We start from the raw sequence: 22,100 nt of genomic DNA on the forward strand, positions 1-22,100 counted from the left end.
TGTTAGCTCTGTCGGCCCTGGGCTCCAATGCTGCCGTCGGGATTGGCAGTACTTGGTACAGCAAGGGTTAACAATTAGAGCCAGTCAGAAAATGGGGTGGGGGTGGTAGCCGCAGAAAACATTGATTTTTCATATTTTTAAATGAAAACCAAAAAGTTTTTGCCAACCACTGAAAACACTTTGGGTTTGGGGGCTTTGCTTTGTTTTCATGGCAATTCAAAACCACCCTGTCCTCAAACCTCCAATTTTCCACTCAAATAACCATTTCGAAGGACAATTTTCAGCGTGCTCAGGCAGTCAGGCAAGCCAGCGGCAGCGCTCCAGGAGCTGGTGGTAGATCTAGGACCACAGGTGGGCACTGGACCAACACCCCCCCCAGAGCTTGCAGTCCACGAACCAGGAGCGAGAGCGTGAAAGCCCCAGACAGCCCCTCTCCTCTGCCTCAGGGAAGCAAGATCCAGGAAGCAGTGCTGGGAACTGGGGCTGCGCAGTGCTGATGAATCAGCTTCCTGTCCTCCTCCTGCCTAGGGCTGGCTTTGCAGGTGTGTGTGCACTGCTGAAAGAGTTAATGGCCTAGGCAGATATTGGGAATGTTTGAAGACAGCAGCATGTGATTGCAGGTGGGGCAGGGCGGAGCTATGAATCACTTTTTTTTTTTTTCCTTTTCTTTTCCCTTCTTGCTGTTACCTGTCTATCTCCACACTGCCTACCGGCAAGAGCCCTACAAGAATCCATCTTCCAGCCCCAGGAGCCCTGGAGAAACTGATCAGGCAGCAACAGGCAGGATTTTGTTGCAGGCAAACAAAACAGCTAATCCCATTCGGAGAACTTCAGATCAAGAGAGAGAGAAATAAAGAGAGGAAGGATCGGACTGAGAAACCCCCATGGCTGCTGCCTATCCGATTTTCTGGATTTTTTTAAACTGTTATTTTCCTTAGTATTTTATTTTATATTATCATTGTGCGAAAGGGCAGGCGGAGAGAGGGAAGTGGATCTGGTGGTAGAAGATTCAAAGGGATTGTGCCACTATCAAAGCACCTGTGCGTGCGAGCGAGTCGCCGGTCACCTGGCTTACAGCATTGGAGACCTGGGAGTCAGAGGAAGAATCCGTTTTTCTCTGGTTTTGTCTTGCACGGAGGTCGCCTGGGCTGGGCAGAGCTGATGAGTAAATGAGAAACCAAGTCAGCGTCTCTCCTGAGCGGAAATAGCCAAAGAGGCAGGAGACTTGAGGCAGAGCGTGGGAGCGCTTTGTGGAGAAGCCAGGCCAGCCGGAGGAGGGAGACGGGGGAACCACTGCTGTGTCTAACGCAAGGAGGGGAAAAAAAGCTAAGTTATTTAAAAACTGGGAACTAATTAACTCCTTATTTATTGTCAGGGACTAGCGTTCACTGTTTGCCGGGGCTATGGCTCTCTCCCAGGTGCAGTGTCTGGATGACAGTCATGTCAACTGGAGATCCAGCGAGTCCAAGCCGGAGTTCTTCTATAGTGAGGAGCAGAGACTGGCTTTGGAAGCCCTGGTCTCGAAGGGGCCGGAGGCCTTCTACGAGGTCCTCAAGAAAGAGAAAATCCGGGACTTCCTCTCCGAGCTGGAGCTTAAAAAGATCATGGAGTCGCTGGAAACGTACGACCCGGGTTCGGAGTATATCCCACGCCATGGGGGCGGGGACAGCGACGGGGACTGCACCAGCCAAGGGGGCGAGGGCGAGTTGGCACCCTCCTTGGAGTACTGGCCCCAGAGATCCGACCGCTCCATCCCGCAGCTGGACCTGGGCTGGCCCGAGACCGCCGCCTACAGGGGGGTCACCAGGGCCGTGGTGTACATGCAGCCGCCCATCGACGGGCAAACGCACATCAAGGAGGTGGTCAGGAAGATGATTGTCCAGGCTCAGAAGGTGAGATGCGCGCCGATCGTTAGGGCAGGAGTTCGCTCAGCTAGCCAGAGCGGGCCAGATCCCAGAGTCCTCCTCAGCCAGGCAATGGCCTGCAAGGGAGGTCTGGCTGAGCGCTGACTGCAGGGGCCGGCCCGGTGCATCATCTGTTCTTCCCCATTAAGCTTCACAGCCACTCTTATGGCTCAGGTTCTGCCGCAGGCGAGGGAAAGAGCTGGAAGCCGGATCCAGCTTCCCCTGGAAACAATGGGAATCTTTCCTTTCACCTCCCTGGGCCCTTGGCAACCCAGAGGTTGTGGGGCTCAGAAAATACAAACTAGTTGAGCTGCTATCGCTCTCCAAGCCCAAGGTATCAGCTTTCCCCTGATAATTATCTCCAGGCCCCGGGGAACTGCACGTGGCTCTGCAGAGTACAAGGGATCAAATTCTGCCCTGGTGCGAACAGGTGAAGACTGCTGGCATTGCTCCAGCTTACATAAGGGCTGAATCTGGCCCAAGGTCTTCCTGTTAGTCCTAGTCAATTGCATCCTGGTTAATAGACGACGCAAAATTGATTAGTGGCTTGCACAGTCCAGGAGTGTTTGATCAAAACCAGTATCTGCCCCATTTCTGCAGCAGACATTCGGTAAGACCCACCCCAAGGAAAAGGTCCCACACCTGATTACGTCCAGCCTTTGCAAAAATGAGAACGAGCTGCTTTGCTGCGTCTTAGCATTTAATAACGCTCTGAGCAGGACCTTGAGATAGACTTAGCCACAATATACTGGTGGAGAGCAGTGAATGGCAAATGGAGAAGTCGTGATCCGGAGATGGGGGACTGGTCTGGGAAGTGTCTTCACCCAGCGGGAGGGTGAGCGGGATGGGGGAGGTGGTGGAAGCAGGTAGACCAGGGATGTTTAAGGAAATGAGGGCTGTGTACTGAAGGCCTCCTGTGACCGGTGTGTGGAACGCCCCTCCGAATTAACTCCGGGACTGAGCCTCGGTGATGCCACATATGGCGATTCAGGCTCAAAGCTGCGCGCTGCTCCTGGCTCTGCCCCCGCCTGGCTGTGAGACTCCAGGCTAGTCATCAGGCCAACATTTTCAAAAGTGACCTCAGACTTTCGGTGCCACCCAGCTTGGGGTGACTGATTTGCATGACTGCACCATGTCTACCAGTCCAGTGGGAGCTGTGGGGGCTCAGCCCCTCGGAAAAGTAGGTGTCTCCAGGGGAGCACCCAAAATCAGTGTCCACTTTGACCGACCTTGGCCTTGACCTGTCCCTGCCTCAGTGTCCCCACTGACTCTTACCTACCTCCCCTTAGAGCTGGGGTGAAAGAGGAGGGCCATGGGTTGGCACTTGGCTCTGCCGTGGGGGGAGGGAGGGAGTTTGCAGAGCTTCCTACAGCCAGGGAAGAAATCTGGGGGTGGGTCTGACCCAGCCCCAGATGCCATGCAGGGGAAGAGGAAGTCCTGTCCTCCCCAGCCCAGCCAAGACTAGCAGCTGAGCCTGGCACAGGGTAGGAGTCACCAGCTGGGTCTTCCCCAGTCCCGCCCTCACCCCACAATGATTTACCTCTCTGCCGGCTGCCCTGGGTACCTGAAACATACTGCTGGGGAGTGTTGCATGACCACTCTTGTGGTTTCTCTTTGCTTCCCCATCAGAAAGTCATTTTTCTGCGGGGAAGCAAAGAAATCTGCAGGGGACATAAATTCTGTGGCTGCGCAGTGGCGCAGAATTCCCCCAGGAGTAATCTGAGACGTACACACAGAGCTTTCTCTTCAGGCTGCCCCACGTGTGCCACTCGGACATTGGGGATCAGCAGCCGCAGAGGTCACATCCCTGTGTCCTGACGTGACCTTGTCCTGAGCATTTGCCTGCTCCCCTGCTTGCTTTTCAGTCAGAAGAGCAAGTCAGGGAGCTGCTTTGATGCCTTAGATCCCAACGGGAATAACAGCCAATCTTCATCCAATTATAAACCGCACCGAGTGTCTCTTCCAGGCCCTTGTCGCCAGAGGGCTGTGTATTTGGAGAGGGCGGGTTTCCAGCAGGCCCCGTAGCAGGCAGAGAGCAAGATCTGAGAACACGTTTGGACCAGTTCTGAACGCGGGCTGCCAGGTGCGGCTGGGGCCACGCTCTCTCAGACGTGCCATGATCAGTCCACGCCGCCAGCCAAACAGCGTCTGAAACCAGTTTAGAGGGGAGCCATCTTTAAACCAGTCTGCAAACCTCTCACTCAGGACGCGCTTTCGGTAGCAGAGCGGCTTTGCGTTTGAGTGGGCCTCAGCCTGGCTTGGGATGGGGGGAGAAGGGGACTTCATTCCCCTCTCAGCCCCCTTGGCTGTCGTCGCAGCCGAGCTGGGGTCTCTTAGGTAAGGAAGGGCTGGTTGAGGAAACCCAAAAATGAGGGGAGAATGTTTCCCATCCCCCCTTGTATGCTCGGCTCTAAAGGCACAAGCTGGGGCTCCGGAAGGCTGATCCAAGGAGACGTTTTTGTCCTGAGCCCCTGGTATAAAGCTTTCTGGCCTGGCCCTACATGCCCCCAGCGGCGTTTGGAGCCAGGACAGCGTTCTGTTCGCAGACGCAGGGCTAGACCAAGTCCCTCTGACTTCTACTGCGGCCGACGTCCCGGGAGCTGCCGCTGGGGGGTGCGGGAATGCAGATCCCCAGGGCTGCCTCATGCACAGCCCCATCCCAGCTTGCGGAGTGTGGTCCAGCGTTCTGCAGGGCACTAGGGCCAGGCGGACGGGTCGACACCTCGGCCATGGGGCGCGATCGCCGGAGGAGGTGCTGAGCACGAAGCCAGGGCGGGCTTTGAGCCAGCATTCCCCCCCGATGGGCCATGGATTGTGGTCGCCCACCTGCACCCTGACTCCGTGACACAGGCTGAGCCCAGCCGGGTGTTCGATCGCTGCATGGCAGACCCAGCAGGAGGAGATGGAATAGGGAACGAACGGACACAGGCAATGCATCACCTCACCATCAGTGAGAACGTCCCGTCTTTAGGCCTGGCCGATAGTCCCTGACCCTGGTTCATACACTCCCTGCTGGCCCTGCATTCTCGTCGCTTCCAATTCCTTCCCTGGGCCTCTGACTCAGACTGCGGCTGGGCCCTGTCCCTCCCCCGGCCCAGACCCCTTCATCCGGCTGCTGGAGGCAGCCTGTCTGGTTGGGTCGCTGCCGCCGCATTTCGTTGACATCACGATCGCCGGCCACTGCTGTCCAGCCGCCTCCCTGTCGCCATCTCTGTGTGTGTTGGGATGGACCGAGCGCCTGTGGGGCCCTGGCTGTGTCCACCGCTGCCCCGTCCGCACGCTGAGCTCCCGGAGTGGGGAAATAAAGTGGCTGCATTGGAGGCTCGATGCAGCAGGAAGCCTTGCTCCAGACCAAGGAGAGATGCATGGACAGAAATGTCTATGACACATGCATGGTGGGGAGGGGGATCCTTTTGCAACGGCATACCAATTCCGCGCCTTTCGCATTGATTTAGCTGGGGAGCAACGTTTGTTCAGAGAGGGCTGGGGAGTGGGAGAGACAGGAAGTGTGATCCAATGGCTCAAGTAGAGCACGAGGGCTCAGGAGAGTTGGGTTCTGTTCCCAGCAGTGCCACAGATTCCCGGGGTGACCTTGGGCAAGTCACTGCCCCGTTGTGCCTCAGTTTCCCCAGCTGATGAGGATAGTCTCCCATGCAGGGGGCGGTGTGAGGCTCTGTTCATTACCCTTCGTGACGCGCTTTGAGATCCTAGGATAGAAGGTGCTCTGAAAGGAATGGGGCTTATTAGGAGTTTACGAGTAGCTGGATTTCTCTGGTCGTTCCATCGTTTGTGTAAACGGGTGGAACAGGCTTTTCGTTGCTATCTCTGCAAAGTTAGCCAGATAAATAAATGGAGACATCCCATCTCCTAGCACTGGGAGGGACCTTGAAAGGTCAGTGAGTCCAGCCCCCTGCCTTCACTAGCAGGACCAAGTACTGATTTTGCTCCAGATCCCTAAATGCCCCCCTCAAGGATTGAACTCACAACCCTGGGTTTAGCAGCCCAATGCCCAAACCACTGAGCTATCCCTCCCGCAGATGTGACTGTCTCTCTGCCAGCCCCACGGTTGCTGCTTTCTAGCTTTAGAGGTTTTCTTCTTACTGTCCAGGTGCTGCCTTTATGTCATCTGGGTCATCCCATGATGAAATGGGAAAAGCGCTACAAGGCATTTTACCTACATCATCTGGAATTTCCTATTACCTCCAACGTGACTGAGTCCTGCCGACAGCTTGTTGCTTCATGTTCTGGAGGGGCATTGCCCTGCATCTGGCTCTTAAACAGCTGGGAAGCACAGCTGCCTTCCTTTCCCTGGCTCAGGGTAGCGACCCTCCCTGCAGACTCGGCACCTGATCCCAGCAGCAATTGGGAGCCTGAGCACATTTAGCCCATTGAGAACGGAAAAAAAAAAAAAAAAAGAAAAATCCCAACACCAAAGCAAAGCGCCAAGGCTGCTAATTGCGTACAGAAGAGCAAAGTCCCTCTGACGTCCTTACTGGGGCAGGTCAGGCACACACACCAGCACAGCCATCAGCTTAGTTTGCATGCGCCGTGTGAAGCCAGGAGAACATACACCCCTTCCACTGGGTTTTTCTTACTTTGCAAAATCTCCTTTGGCAGAGAGGGAAGCAAGACTAGGATGACCAGACATTCCAATTTTATCGGGACTGTCCCAATATTTACTTGTTGGTCCCATGTCCCGACTGATGTTTGGTCGGGACGCGAATTGTCCCGATATTTTGCCCTCCGGCGCACAAGCGGAGGGGACTCGCGCCCCCCTGCCCCAACTCCGCCCCGGCCCCGCCCCGATTCCGCTCCCTCCCTCCCCCATTGGATCCCTCCCCAAACTCCCACCCCCAGCCCTGCCACCTCACTGCCCCATTGGATCCCTCCCCAAATCCCCGCCCTGACCCCGCCTCTTCCCCAAGCACTCCGCATTCCTCCTCCTCCCCCCTCCCTCCCAGGCTTGCGCTAATCAGCTGCATGGCGGCGCAAGTGCTGGAGGGAGGGGAGAGAAGCAGGACGCGGCAGCCCGCTCACGGGAGGCGGAGGCAAGCTGGTGCTGGGGGGCGGGGCGTGGAGCTGCCGGTGGGTGCTCAGCCCCCACCAATGCTCCGATGGCTCTTGGTTGGGTTTTTTTTTTTTTTTTGCTCCGCCGGCACACCCCCCGCGTCCCGATATTTCACGTCTCTCATCTGGTCACCCTAAGCAAGACAAACTCCAGCTATTTTGACTACAGCTTCAAAGAGCTTGTGCAGGGCTAAGTGCATCTGTCTGGCTGATTCAGTCCGACGACAGGGCTGCGTTTCTACCGGGTGCTAAGTGCAGGCAGGGCAGTGTTGTCTAGTGCAGCGGCTCTCAACCTTTCCAGACAGCTGGACCCCTTTCAGGAGTCTGACTTGTCTTGCGTACCCCCAAAGTTTCATCTCACTTCAAAGTTACTTGCTTATAAAATCGGACATAAATACACAAACGTGTCCCAGCCCACTATTACTGAAGAATTGCTGATTTTCCCATTTTTACCATATCATTATAAAATAAATCGATTGGAATAGAAATATTGTACTTACCTTTCAGTGTGTAGTACATAGAGCAGTATAAACAAGTCAGTGTCTGTATGAAATTGTAGTTTGTACTGACTTCGCTAGTGCTTTTTCTGTAGCCTGTTGTAAAACTAGGCAAATATCCGGATGAGTTGATGTATCCCCTGGAAGACCTCTGCGTACCCCCGGGGATACGTGAACCCCTGGTAGAGAACTGCTGGCCTAGTGGTTATGGGAAGGGAAGGGAGTCAGGACTAAATCCTACAAACACAAAGTTAAGCCCTCATGTAGGTGTTCTGCAGGATCGGGGCCTACATGGCTAAACATTTTGCTGAGTTTAGGGACTAAACATAGCTTGGTGACATAGTTGGAATGGTAAACAGGAGAGAAAGATGGGGAGGCAGGACTCCCGAGCACTGTTCCTGTCTCTGGGTGAGAGTATCCCCTAGTGATTAAAGCAAAGGAAGGAACGCAAAACCCCTGATTCTATTCCCAGCTCTTCCAGTGACTTGGTGAATGACCTCGCTGTGCCTCAGTGCTCCCTATCTGTACAATGGGGATAATATAGACATGAGACAAAGAGGCACTATTCAGATTAGTTTTAGGGCAGGATTCAGGTTCAAGAACACGCCAGGATAAAGCAGACCTGAGTTTTGACATGGCATTGAAATCTCACGGACTATTCTCATGGGATTCTGACCCCAACCAGCTGAAAACCTCAGTGGCTCAGGAGTGCTCCCGTCTCAAATGGGGGAATTCTCAAGCAATCAGTTGTTTTCACAAGACTTTGGCTCCAGCGGAGCTGAAATCAGAACCTATCGAAAATATTGGCCTGGAACAAAACCGTAGGAAGTGGTTTTTTGAATCTGCCCTCAGAGTTTGCGTTAGAGATTCCAGGTTTGGTTCATCTCTAGTATAATCAACCTTATCTACCTGCCCAGGAAGTTGTGAAGTTCAGTTAATTACTGTTTGCAGAACGTTTCGTGAGACACCGATGAAAGGGGACAGAGATTATTAATATTAGTCATCCCACTTATAGCTTTCCCAACACATTATTGCTCTAATTGTGTGCTTACTCTTATATATGCTCATTAAATAAACAGGCAGCAGGCCCAAACGTTGGTCTTTGATGATGCAGAAAGTAGGTTAATAAGAACTTCAATTTCCCCTATAAAAAATGATCCCACAGTTCACACGTTGATCAAAGCACCCTGAAATGATTCCGACCTCCCTTGTGCTTCCTGGATGGGCACGGGATTTGTACGTGACACAGCAACGTCCATTAGACGGACTGTGAGCTGGAAACCTATATAAACACCCCATTGTTTCTCAATACCTGAGCCCTCCAAAAATGCTGCACACCTGCATGTTCTAAATACCACGCCAACTAGTTGGGATTGACGGATCCAGTTGGAATCTGCTATGGAGTAGAGACCGTCTGGGCTTGGATCTAGGGCTCTCCTTCTCCGCTAGGGAGGTTTTTTACCTAGCTGAAAGCATTTCAGTGGGGGGAATTGTCTTGATGACACACCAGCGAAGAGAGGGAAAAGTCGTTGTGTGCAAAGGATCCGATTCCCTGCTGCTTTGGTTCCAGTATAGTGCTTTTATACTGTCAAATGCTCCAGCGTCAGAAAGGCAACAGTGACTGATCCCTTTGCAGGGAAGTAAATGATTATCCAAGTTACAAGGGGGGGATGAAGATTTTCCCCCCAGAGCCAGGGAAGCAGCCTGTGCTATGTGCGGGCACTCCCAGGCCTTGGGAAGGGCTGTAATCAGCACAGAGGGCCGGCCTCCTGCTTTCTCTAGCACACAGGACTTCATTCTTTGCAGATTAAACCCTGCAGCTGAATTTTTGCCCTTTTCATACTGATTTCAAACAGGTTCCCGCGGGTGGACCTGTGAGCAGGGTTTGACCCTGTGCTTTTGAACTCCCACGGGAATGGGGGATGGGAATGATTTGTTATTAGGCCACCTCACCCACCCCCTGCCGACACCCAATTGCGATCATGGTCCTCGTATAATCTGTCTTGCAGCAGTGTCCAGAGACCCAAACTGAGTGTGAGCCCCAGCTTGTGCTAGGCAATGTTGTGCAAACACACAGCAAGAGACAATCCCCGCCTGAAGAGCTTACAAGCCAAATGGACAAGAGCACACAAGGAGAAACTGAGGCACAGGGCAGGGCTGGGCCGTGCCTTGCCCATGGTTCAATAGCACGTCCATGGCAGAAATAGAACTTGTCCAGTCAAGACTGGGTGTCCTTTCTGGATTATGTGCGTCAGCCAAACACATGTTACTGGGCACAATATGGGGTACCTAGGTGACATTTCATGACCTGTGAGAGAAAGGTCAGCCCAGATGATCTACTGGTCCCTCCTGGCCTTGTGTGGCAGGGCAGAGTGAGCAAACCTGGACAAGGCAAACTGGCCAGAACGTGCTGAGGGGTTTGGGGGTTTGCAGCTCTGTGTCTCGACTTTGCCTCAGCAGAGAGAGGAACGCCTCCTTTCAGATTCCTGCCTTCAGAAACAAGCAGCCGATGCAAAGAGAAGATAGGACAGAGCTTCCTTTGGGGCTGGAAATACCATCGACCTTGCAACATCAAGACCCCAGGACACATGCTGCCTGGTGGCACCCATCACAACTCCACTGCCTTTGGCCAGCAGTCACTAGAAGGGACCTGCATCATGTAGGGTTTGTTTCTCGTTGATTTTATTTTTAAAGGTGATTCCTGTATGTGATTATTCCTTGGCACTCACTTCGTTCTTTTCATTTTCAAAGCCCTTTGCAGCTAACCCTTGGAGGCTGCTAACTGTTAGCAGCTCCGTTTTCCACGGTCTCAGGTTCCACATGGAGGAAGTGAAACAGAGAGGCTAAGGCCCATATCCTCAAAGATATTTAGGCATCTCACTCCCAGAGGTTAGGTGCCTACAGAGGCTTGTCCAAAGGCACAAGGGGAAACTGGTTTTAGAGGTGGGCTTAAGACACGGGCCGTTCCGGCTCCACATCGCGCTGGAGTAACACAGGACTGGGAATTTTCCCAACTCTGGCGTCATTTACAGTATGCATTTCAATTAACTGGGATGGAGCCATTATACGTGAAAGGAAAACCGGGGCCTCTCCTTTCTAATTGTGGTTCTGACATCGAGGCACCTTACAGCCTTCAGCAAGCCGTTCACAGCCTGATATTCATAAGTCCACGTACCCCACTGAAGTCAACCGGCGCTAGGAGGGCTCCGTATCCTTGCAAATCAGGCAGTCAACCCTTCTGCCTCGGTTTTCCCCATCTGTAAAATGGGAGTGATCATACTGCCCTGCCCAGCGCACGGGACGTGGGCGGATTCATCCACTGGTGCTCATAAAGGGCTTTGAACCTTGCTAAGGGCCAGGTAAATGAGAAGGGAGAACACATTTGTAAATGGTTCTTTTTGATGTCTGCAGTAAAGGACCCAGCATTACATTTCGCTTCTCGCAGCAACTCCCAGTCGCCAACGGGGCAATGAGGGGTGGGCGTGCACCCTACCGTCTCCTGGAAGTGAGTGAAACACCCAGATTCCATTCCTCCTGGGAGCTCTGCTCCAACTCTCCTTGCTCCTGAAGGCAAAGTTCCCCAGCGGGAATGTGAAAGCAGGTGTTTAAAGATCCGTGTGCTGTCCCTGCTCCGGAGGCAAAGTACAGCCAGGGAGCTGCAGCCAAGCTCTGCGCTGCTGAGAAAACGGCAAACAAACAAATCAGCAGCCCAAGTCACTGTTTCTGATGCCAGGTTTGCTCGGTCTGCCTTTGCAATGTCCTTTCGTTCATGGCCTTTATCACCGTAGGGCAGCCCTGGGCAACTCCCCAAGCAAAGCGGCAGTGCCCCCGCCATCCCTGAGCTGTGGCAGTGCTAGCAGTCGTGAGCACACTAGCCCAGGGCCTGGAGATTCGGGGTTCTGTGGAACAATGGGTGGGAAGCAGATTTCCAGGGCGGCTTTTTCAAACCTGCTCGGGATTGGCCTCTTTCTGCTCCCACTGCAGTCAGCAGCAAAGCTTCCCCTGGACAAAGTGGGAGCAGATGTAGGCCAATGCTGAGCTCCTTTGAAAATCTCTCCCTCCAATGTCTCCTTGAGTTACACTTAAAATGTTCCTGCACCCAACAGCCCTACAATGAATCCAGATGACTTGGCAGGGGCAGGAGGTGCAAGAGGATGGGACCAGTCCCTTCCTATCACAGGCAACCCCAGCATAGCATCCCATTTATAAAACAGAACAAACTCCACCTGGGTGTGCGGTCTAGATAACATAACCAGGGCGTGGAAATCAGGTCATGCTGTGCAATCCAGTCACTTAAGCTCTCCGTGCCTTGATTTCCTAATCTATACACTGACGATAATCAAACTTCCCCGCCTGCCAGAGGTGCTGTGATGCTAAATTAATTAAATTAATTATGCTGCTTTGAGAGCCTCGGATGAAAGGGGCAATATAAGTGCCAAGCATAATTCTGATTCTACTCCACCTGTATGAGGAAAACATTCCAGGGATTCTCTTAGTCTCAACATGCGTGTCTGGGTTTGGTGCACAGACAGCGTCCTCCCATCACAGCTAACTCTCACTGACCAGCTCAAATGAATGATCTCCCATCGGAGCCTCACACTTCAGTCGGAGTGAGGGAAACCATGTTACGCCCGGCAACCCCGTTCTCACTCCTACAAGCAGTTACCAAACCCAGAGCCTCTAGGAATAGCTGAGGAGACAGAGAAGTAAAGTGTTGCAAGTAATGAACCAGATCAGGAGCCGACCGATTCACACCTCAGCACCTCTGTGCTGCATCCCGACCCACAGCAACCGCAGGAGAATTCCCAAGCATGCTGGGCAAGGCAGTGAATGGATTCCCGGTTTTAGCTGGCACCTCGGCGCAGCTTCTGCAGCTGAGTTGAATGGAGGTGGAGCATCAGCTGTTTGACATGTGATTGACATGTGTGCCGCCTACGAGGGCTCTGGGAAAAATGGCATCTCTCCATGCAGCGTGCAAAGCCTCATGGGAAACTCAGGCTCCAAAATCTCCGAGCCTCAAAATAAATGATGGGGTATTCAGCAGACAAGGGACAACACACCAGCTAGTATGTTTAAAGGGTGAGAGGAACCTTTCCCCAGAGCGCCTACTGCAGGGTTCTGTGCACCTCCTGGGCTAGCCCTCTCAGAGGCTGGGTTCTGGACTGATGGACATAGGTCTGATCCAGGTTCCTATCCCCGCTTGACATTTCTGCATTGCCGGGCTGTGCTTTCCCCTCGCCCTGCATGTCACTTGACTCACCCCATCCAGCTCTGACTGCTATTCTACCGAGCGCAGCCCTCAGATCAGTCCCTGCTGGAGGGTGCGAATTCCCAGACAGACGTAGGGTAAGATTCTGTGCCACGCCAACTCGCAGCTCCGGGAGAAGGGGGCAAATGTGACAGTAAGCCCCCGTCGTGCCCTGCCAAGCCTCCAGGGGCTGAAGCAAATGCCCAAGCATTACTGAGGCTGGGGGCTGATCCGAGGTACGGCAATCCTGCTGGACTTGGAGTTACAAACACCCACCCCTCAAACACACACCTCTCTTGCACCAGGGCTCGTGAGGGGACGGGCACACGGATGCCCTGTGCAACGCCTGCACCGCGGGAATTCTCCCCAGCCCAGCTGCAGGGCTTTGCCAGCATGCAGGGGCCACGGCAGGTGTGCTACTCTCCTCTGGACAGCTCAAGTGAACCTACACCGACCGAGTGCTGCTTTGGGGTTTAAAATGACCTTGTGGAAGGAGGCGTTTAAAGATCCGGGTAACGTCGCTGCTCCGGAGGGCAAAGCACAGTCATGGAGCTGCAGCAACAAAGCTCCTCACCACCGAACAAACAAATCAGCAGGCCTGGCTCACTGTTTGTCTCGCTGGGTTTGCTCGCTCTGCCCTTGCACCTCAGCGTCACTGGACTGAACACAACAGGGCCAGGCCCAGCACAACAGCAAACTTCTCAGCTGCAACGCCAGGACTGGAGCCAGAAAGATGACAGCCCGTGGCTATTGACACAGTAATGCTGCACACGCAGTACAGGCCAGCAGCATCGCCCCCTGCCACAGCAGCCGGCCACGGCCCCCCAAAATGAAGCTCATGCCCTGGCTGGATCAGGGCACACGTCCCCGTGGGGTGGAACCACACCCTGAGGTGGCTTTCGCTCCCATCCTCCCAGTGTCTGTCTGAACCCGCAGGGAGTCAGCTCCCCCCACTGGATCTTTTCCAGGGTGCTGACAGGTGTGTTTGTTTGCACATAGGGAATGGCATCCTAACCAGCACAGTGGGTCATATAAACAAAACAGGACAGGCAGCAGGACGCGACACAACCAGCCATGATATGCGGTAGTTGGGCAGCCCGCTTGAAGGACCACGCGTAGTTCCAGCCAACAAAGGAACGGTGGGTTCTACCCAGTGTATACTTCCCAGTGAGCCAAACTGCACAAATTCTCCTCCATCACAGCACCTGATTAAACAGAGCAGCCAGGCGTGATCCCTTGTAACTATGACAAACTGCCCGCGACTTTCAAGGAACACTGCCGGCTTGCAGCTGAGCCAGCTTTTAAAAAGGAAGGTAACGTCACTGCAGATCTTACCTCCGGCCCTAAGTTCCCAATCTCTTCTCTGCCTCAGCGCACCTCGACACCTTTCATTATTTTGAGGCACGTCACCATATTGTCTCCAAATCAACTCACCCTCTCATTGCCTCGCTTTAAGCTGTTCACCGCCCTCGCGATTCACAGTCTGTACAGTAAAACGAATGATATTAGAGTCCGGCTCTGACATGAATCAAAATACAAGGGAAGGATTTTTGGTTCTCATGTGGCGTTTTTCAAAAAATTCCGTGGCACACCTGTGAGGAAACGCTGCCCTAAATCATCTGGCCAATGTCTGTGGCTTTACGGTCACGTTTTCCTCTTCCCCTCCTCCCCACTGCAGAGCGAAAGACGTACCTAAACCAAAAGGGGAAGCTGTGAAACTCTAGCTGAGGCCTGGCCTGACATGAGTAATTAACACATGGAGGCCTCATCTCTTGGAGGATGGCATTAGGGAGCAATACTTTGTCCTCTGACATCCTTCGGTTAAGGGAATCTTGGGTGTTTCTGGGAGCAGCAAGAGGTAAGGCATTTGCAATCTAGGGTTGCCAACTTTCTTTCTGATTGCAGAAAACCCAACAGCCTTGCCCCGCCCTGCCCTGCCCCCCAGGCCCCGCCCCTTGCCCCAAGGCCCCACCCTGGATCACTCCATCCCCGCTCCCTCCGTCGCTCACTCTCTCTCACCCTCACTCACTCGCTCATTTTCACCGGGCTGGGGCAGGGGGTTGGCATGCAGGAGGGGGTGAGGGCTCCGGCTAGGGGCCCAGGGATGAGGGGTTTGGGGTTCAGGAGGGGGCTCAGAGTGTGGGAGGGGGCTCTGGGCTGGGGCAGGGGGTTGGGATGCAGTAGGAGGTGCAGGCTCTGGGAGGGAGTTGGGGTGCAGGACGGGGCTCAGGCCTGGGGCAGGGGGTTGGGGCACGGGAGGGGGTTCGGTGTGCAGGCTCTGGGCGGCGCTTACCTCAGGTGGCCCCCAGAAGAGGCAACATGTCCCTCCGGCTCCTAGGTGCAGGAGCACTGGGCAGCCAGGGGGCTCTGTGCACTGACCCATCCAGAGGCGCCGCCCCCGCGACTCCCATTGGCCGCAGTTCCTGGCAATGGGAACTGCGGAGCTGGGTTGATGGCAGGGGCAGCGCACAGGAGCTGAATGGACATGCTGGCCGCTGTGGCCCGGTTAGCAGTGCTGACCGGAGCTGCCAGGCTCCCTTTTCGCCTGAGCATTCCTGGCAGCCCTATGCCAGACAGACGTGTAGACCCTGTCCCTTTCACACAAGGAATCGTAGCTTTGCCAAAAGCAATCAGCGACCTGGGCGTCTCGTGCTACATTCCACTGTTAGAAAAGGAGACTGTTGAGTAGGGAACAGGAGTCAAGACTCCTGGATTCTGCTCCTGACTCATCCTTATGACTTTGGGCAAGTCATGTAAACAGTCTGGCTGAATTCCTGGCTCATTTGATGTCAGTGCAAGTTTTGCCACTGACTTCAACAGAGGCAGGACTTCACCCTCTGTGCCCCAGTTTGTCAGTAAAATGGGGCTAACAACACCTCCCTCCCAGGGCTTAATGAATGCTCATGAAGCACTAGACGTCGTCAGCCGCTGCCGGCTATAAAGTACAAAGCGCTCGGCTTGGGGCCGGAATGCAGGCTCAAATGACGCTAAGATGGAAATCTCAGAAGTGCCCTCATTTGCAGCCTGTCTTCCGAGCCAAGTAGGGTGGCCAGATGTCCCGATTTTATAGGGACAGTCCCGATTTTTGGGTCTTTTTCTTATATAGGCTCCTATTACCCACCACCCCTGTCCCGATTTCTCACATTTGCTGTCTGGTCACCCTAGAGCCAAGGGATATCCATACCGCGTGGCGTGCAAATAGTACAAGTGGAATATTACAGGGTAGACGTGAAGGGTACTGCTGGCTCGAACAGCACGGTGCTACGAGATGGTTGGGAGGGGGCTGATCTCATCTCCGAGAGTTAGCAGGGACGTGCGCATCGACCGTTCGGGCACGGTGATGGAGATTTCCTTCCAAGGCTCAAAGACTTTGCTGGCGTGAATGTTTTTGTTGTCCAAGACAGACAGGAGAGCGGAGGTGTAGTGTGGGGATTTTCGAAGGGTGCTACCTCCATGGGGCTCTTCTGACCCGCTGTGGGGGGACAGGGGGTGCATTCAGCTCAAGCGGTTGACACTTGTGTTTTGGGAGCTAAAGGACCCAGGTTCTAGTCCCTGCTTCTCAGAGAGGGGGATAATATATCCCGGTGTCTCCACTCTCTGCAGAGCACGTGTAAAGGCTGCCAGCTTGGCCAACATACCAGGACCTTCCAGAGCTCAAAGCGTGAGCTGCTACAGTGCTGTAACTGGCCCATATCCTCTGTGTATTGGGGGGGGGACCCAGCGAGTGACCCAGGGGGCTGAATTTTCAAGGCACGGTATGAGTTTGCAGAGCTGAGTAAGGTCCAGGTCTCGTAGAGACATGCACACAGGGGTAGTTCCATTGACTTCTAGGAGACTGCTTCCCTGGGTAAAGGGCCCTGAGCTGGTGTGTGTGTCCCCAGCTTGCCTGATGTGAGTTCGTGCTACTGGTGCTAGTCTCGGGACCTGCTCCGAGTGCAGCTCTGCCAGGGAAAGGTGGGGTCCTCACCTGGTAAGCCCCATTTGTTTGTATCGTAGGCAGATCGCAAGTTCTTGCCGGTTAAATTCACATCACCCTGACGACCGTCTTGCTATGCTTCCAACTTCAGCTCCAACGTGAGCTGAGCACGCGCTGTGTCCCAGTCCACTAGAGTTGGCGATTAATCATAGAAGATCAGGGTTGGAAGGGACCTCAGGAGATCATTTAGTCCAACCCCCTGCTCAAAGCAGGACCAATCCCCAATGTCGGATCTCATTTGAACATGAGGGTTGCCGGCTTTTGGTTGGTACCGCGCAGAATTCTACATAGCGGGTGTCAATCAGAGGCAGATAAAATCATTTAAGAATTGCCTTGATGGGGAAAGCAGCGCGGTAAATCAGAGGGAAATCTCACTTCCTTAGAAGGCTAGAAACACTTGGATGGCACCAGTACAACTACACTGAGGACTAGTAAACATTTCACAGAGCTGGTCTTGCCCCAGGGATCAGCGAAGGCAAGAACTGTCTTTTTGTTCTGTGTTTGTACAGCCCCTAGCACCACGGCCATGGCTGTAATAAGTAATAATAATTTCAGTCGCTGACTTGAGGCGGAACAGCAGGGGTCAGTCAGTGAAGCTACTCATGGCACTCTAGCCTGTGTATATCATTTGAACTCACCCTCTTCTGCCCCCTCCCCTCCCTCAACAGGTCGTGGCTGTGGTCATGGACATGTTCACGGACGTTGACATCTTCAAGGACCTCCTGGAAGCAGGCTTCAAGCGGAAAGTTGGCGTCTACATCATTGTAGATGAGACCAATGTGAAATACTTCCTTCAGATGTGCGAGCGAGCACAGATGCACACCGGGCACCTGAAGGTAAGCTGGGCACCGAGGGCATGGCGCCGTGTAGTGGGTGGCTATAGGTAAGCAGGATTGGTCAACTGGAAGCTAGGATAGAAAACTCGGGCTTGATTCTGCCCTGGTGTCCTTGGTTACCTCCATGCACAGCGAATGCATGAAAAGCGATGTCACTCATGAGTCTGGCTGGGTGACGACACAGAGTGCCAAGTGCGGGAAAACCAGGCCCACTGCCCTGGGCAGCCTCAAGGCAATGGCACCGAATTGCAGCCGAGCGCAGCGTTAAGAATAGCGGGTGCCCTGGATGGTGCATTTTGCTCAAGCCCACAGGCTAACAACCTGAAATGGAAGTCTGCCTCCCACTCAGGACGCCACAGCCGGCTAAACAAAGGGAGCTTGGCAGCAGGTGGGACCATTCCAGCTGGTATTTTCCCCCAGTTTACAAGCGACGGCGCTCGCGCTGCCTGTTATTATCGTTTCAAAGGCCGAAGAGCCGATGGTGCCATGAGTCGTTGCAACGTCTCCTGGTTCGTTCTCAGAGCTCTGCCTTGACTCAGGAGGGGGCAGAAAGAAGCCAGCTAAGCACGTGGCCCCCACAAGCAAGTCGGAGGCCCCGCTTTCCTTCTGGGCACAAATGGGGTGCAGATCTCCAGCAAGCCCCCTGCTAGCCCCTCCGGGCACCACTGGGGAAGGGTGTGTTTGTATAAAATGAAGTGGGGTGCTGGCTAAGCCAGGCAGTGGGGCCTAGTGGCTAGGGTGCATCCGTGGCACTAGTCCCAGCTCTGCCCCTGGGCAAGTCACCTCCCTGCAATGTGCCTCAGTTTCCCCAGATGTAAAATGGGAATAACGATGCTGCCTTCCTTCACAGAGTGCTGTGAGATCACCTGATCGGAGCTAGTGAGCGTTATTCCATCAGTGCCCCCCGCCCCCGCTCTCATTTCCGTTTCAGAGACGCACACACCCCCAGCGTCTCCCGCAAGCTGCCAACTATGTGTTGGTCATTCCCATTAATGGCAGGCAGGGCCAGATGGCAGCAGCAGAACAGCTGCTGGGTGATGTCGAACACCCAGCCCGACACGGCACCCACGGAGAGAGAGTAACAATGGAAGGACTCTGCCAGCGCATGTGTTCACACTCAGGCAGGGAGACAAGGAGCGACTTGGCTTTGATGTCACAGCCCTGTCCCCTTATTTTAACAGGAGAGACACGTATTGTAACCAGTCCCTGGCAACAGGATCTCATAGCTGCCTCTGTGCTAAATACATCTGCCACACCAGGCCTGACAGGGCTAGAACGCAGAGCCCCCCGGCACTAGCCCCTGCCACTTGAGCTAAAGGAGAATTATCACTCCGATGGAGTTTTTATATTGACCAAGAACATGTAGGATCAAGCCCCACAACTAGGCAGAGCAAAGTATTACAGCCCTCCAGAGACTAAACTATTGTGTGCCACACGCAGAGAACAGGGAAGGTCAAAGTGCACGTGTGTCCGAGGCCCGTGCAGTGGCTGGAATGGATTCTGGGAGATATACCCGCACGTCAGTTGTCTAAGCGCTGCACTGCCGGGTCCATTTACATTGCGGGGGAGTGGGGGCAGGGATCAAGTCTCCTGGCTGGACAGCACCAAGAATGTCTGGGATATAGAAATAAGAAACTGGGCACAGGGCATCACCATGGGTTTGGTGCTCTCAAGCTAGTCCTTCCACCGGCATTTCACCTGCTCCCACAATATCTAGCACTATCTGGCAGCCTCTGTTCTGGACAACCTCCAAGAATGTTCCAGGCCAGGGACCTGTGTACTTTGGCAAGCCGTGGGAGAAAGCTCCCGCTAGTGCTGCTGCTAGAGATCTGGACCACGCTAGCCAGTGTTACCAAGGCTCACTGGTTGCATAAGCCCATCACCCAGGGCAGGCGTTGTGTGAATGCAACGGGCGGATGGGAGGGGTTCCCAGAAGTGACTAAAGCCAGCAGGGCACACCTTTGGTCCTACCTACCTGCAGAACAATGATCAAAAGCCGGCATGCACCAGATGGGTGTGTGGCTGTTATCACAAATTCCTGATGCATGGGAATCTCCTGGTTTCACTTTCAGGCCTGCTGACCGGCCTGATTTTCCTGGTTGTACTTTAACCACTGGGCCATAAACCACTTTGCCTTTGCCTTGCTTGGCACAGCAGATATCTACCTTGAGGAATGCAGCCACGTGGCTCCAACCACCAAGCGGCTCTCTGACTGGCATCCACGCGCATTCATGAGCCTCCCACCTCTCGAGCTAGCTGGAGAATGGCTGTCACGGGGACTGTGGCACAGAGAGAAAGGAAAGTTCATACATACGTAGGCAACACAGCACTGGCTCCGACAGGTGCCTGGTGTTCTCCTACCAGCACATTAACTGGCCGGGGTTGCATGTGGAAGTGATTCCCATGCATCTGGGCTGTGTGGCACCCAGCACTGAGATTAAGATTAATGTTCAGCTCAGGAAAGCTCCAGGCTAGTCGCAAGGGGTGATGCCAGTGAGAACTCTGGTGCATTGGCAGAGCTGTGGACGGGGCCAGGACCGGGACCAGCAGGCGTGCACCAGCAGATCCCTGGAGAAAGAGTCCAGGTTGGATTCTCCCACCTAGCTCTCACTGGGTATGTCTACACTGCCTCCTGGCACCCGTGGACAGACTCACACTAACCCGAATCGATCTACCTGGGTTGGGAGGCTGGCAGTGTAGAAATACCCATGGAAGTCAAAAACAACAAGGAGTCGGGTGGCACCTTAAAGACTAACAGATTTATTTGGGCATAAGCTTTCGTGAGCATAAGCTTTCGTGAATCTGAAGAAGTGAGGTTTTTTTACCCACAAAAGCTTATGCCCAAATAAATCTGTTAGTCTTTAAGGTGCCACCGGACTCCTTGTTTTTGTGGATACAGACTAACACGGCTACCCCCGATACTTGACCCCATGGAAGTCAATTGCCAGAATGGTGCAAAGCTGCCAGGACATCCCAGAGAACCTGAGACGCTATTTGGAACGTGCTTTGAGCCGGAGCATGCAGGATAAAAGGTGCTAAAGACATGTACATTGTTATTTCAGTGTCTAAAAAGCAGGTTCAATGGACTTGGTAAATACCGCACAGGCTTGGGAAAGCCACTCAGTTTGTTAAGCAACTGCTGAGTGTTTGCCGTGATTCAGGGGATGGGAGAAGTGGCTATTGTGTTTTCTGATCAGTCATCTATCTTTGTGTGCACTGGATTTTGTTTTCTTCCGACTGGAGATTACTTAAAGCAGCTGCTGCTATGAGAGTGAGGAGGAGGGAGAATGAAACATACCTTGAGACCTGGGTGTTTTGCTGTGCTGGGTGTGACCTGAGAGCGTCTAATGGTCCTTTGTGAACTTATGAAATGCGTTGGCCTAGAGGGAGGAGCTGGATTAATGGGCTGTTAAAGGATATTAAGTTAACAGGGATGCACTGAATTGGGTGACGGAATGAGGTCGACCTCTAGCTTGTTTTCCTGGGTGTGGAAATGTAAACAACACTGAGCTTCTAATGCACCCCCCATGCTGGGATCTCAAGGCACATTAGGGTATTCGCTGTGTCCCTATGGATCAGTCCACACTGGCCTTACCTTGAGTTCATTGGCTGCCAGTTATTTCATGTCAGTGTTCCAGACTAGCTTGGTGTTACTCTCCAAACGGCTGTTCCAGGTGACAAGCATTTGCGGTTCACCCGAGGCCGATCCCATCCCAAGCTCCAGCCAGTGGGGGACCGTAAAAAGGGGATAATCACAGCAGAAAATCCGCATAAAACCAGGTTAGGCATTTTGGGGAAGCAGCAAACTCCTGAACTCAAGTCTCACAGTTCCCTTCTACTGGCGCTACTGCCAATAAATCCACCTCCCTGAGCGGCCGAAGAATTCTTCTGTCGGCCTAGCTGTGTCTACACCAGGGGTCAGGCTGGCTTAACGGCGGTGCTCAGAGGCGTGTATTTTTCACACCCCTGAGTGACGTAGCTAAGTCGAGCGACATTTTACATGTAAACCAGGCTTTCAGAGCTATTGCGGGGATGAGTCAGTGTCTATGCAGAGAGCTGAACGGTGCTTTGAAGATAAGGGCTGTGCGTTTTTATTGAGGCAAGGGGCCAAATTCAGCGCCAGTGATGGTGGTGTGAAACCGGAGCACCGCTGTCGAATTCTGAAGAGTTAATCCAGATATAGAACAGGGCCACTCAGAGCAGAATCAAGCCCAAACTGGCCAACAGAGGGAGTGGTCCATGGAAGTGGCCATTTAAAAAAAGAGCAAATCGACAGGGCGAGAGACTCGATTTTTCAGCCCTAAACAAGAGTCCTTTGAGGCAGGCCATAGGCATCTCACTGCACCGTCTCCTCTGATTCGTTTCCCACCTGCTGCCTTGCTTTTGCTTTGCAGAATCTCCGCGTTCGCACCACGGGGGGAACGGAATTTTTCACCCGTTCGGCCACGAGGTTCAAAGGTGCCTTGGCCCAGAAGTTCATGTTCGTGGACGGTGACCGGGCTATGTGCGGGTCCTACAGGTAATCCAGAGACAGCTCTGTCAGCCGTTCCCACATCTAAAAAGCGCGCCGGA

General features: G+C 53.6%; 2 protein-coding genes across 3 annotated transcripts in view; one reads left to right on the forward strand and one right to left on the reverse strand.

Annotated features, from left to right (window-relative positions):
* Positions 1–22,100, reverse strand: part of SLC5A10 (solute carrier family 5 member 10) — an 87,212-nt gene that overhangs the window by 24,320 nt on the left and 40,792 nt on the right. The window lies entirely within an intron of this gene.
* Positions 693–22,100, forward strand: part of FAM83G (family with sequence similarity 83 member G) — a 31,302-nt gene continuing 9,894 nt past the window's right edge. Inside the window, exons 1-3 of the mRNA XM_034784703.1 lie at positions 693–1,892; positions 17,361–17,528; positions 21,923–22,047. Of these exons, the coding sequence (XP_034640594.1) occupies positions 1,404–1,892; positions 17,361–17,528; positions 21,923–22,047 (782 nt within the window). The 5' untranslated portion in view covers positions 693–1,403. The remainder of the gene's footprint in view (positions 1,893–17,360; positions 17,529–21,922; positions 22,048–22,100) is intronic.

Source organism: Trachemys scripta, chromosome 10, assembly GCF_013100865.1.
Source record: "Trachemys scripta elegans isolate TJP31775 chromosome 10, CAS_Tse_1.0, whole genome shotgun sequence".
Lineage (NCBI taxonomy): Eukaryota > Metazoa > Chordata > Testudines > Emydidae > Trachemys > Trachemys scripta.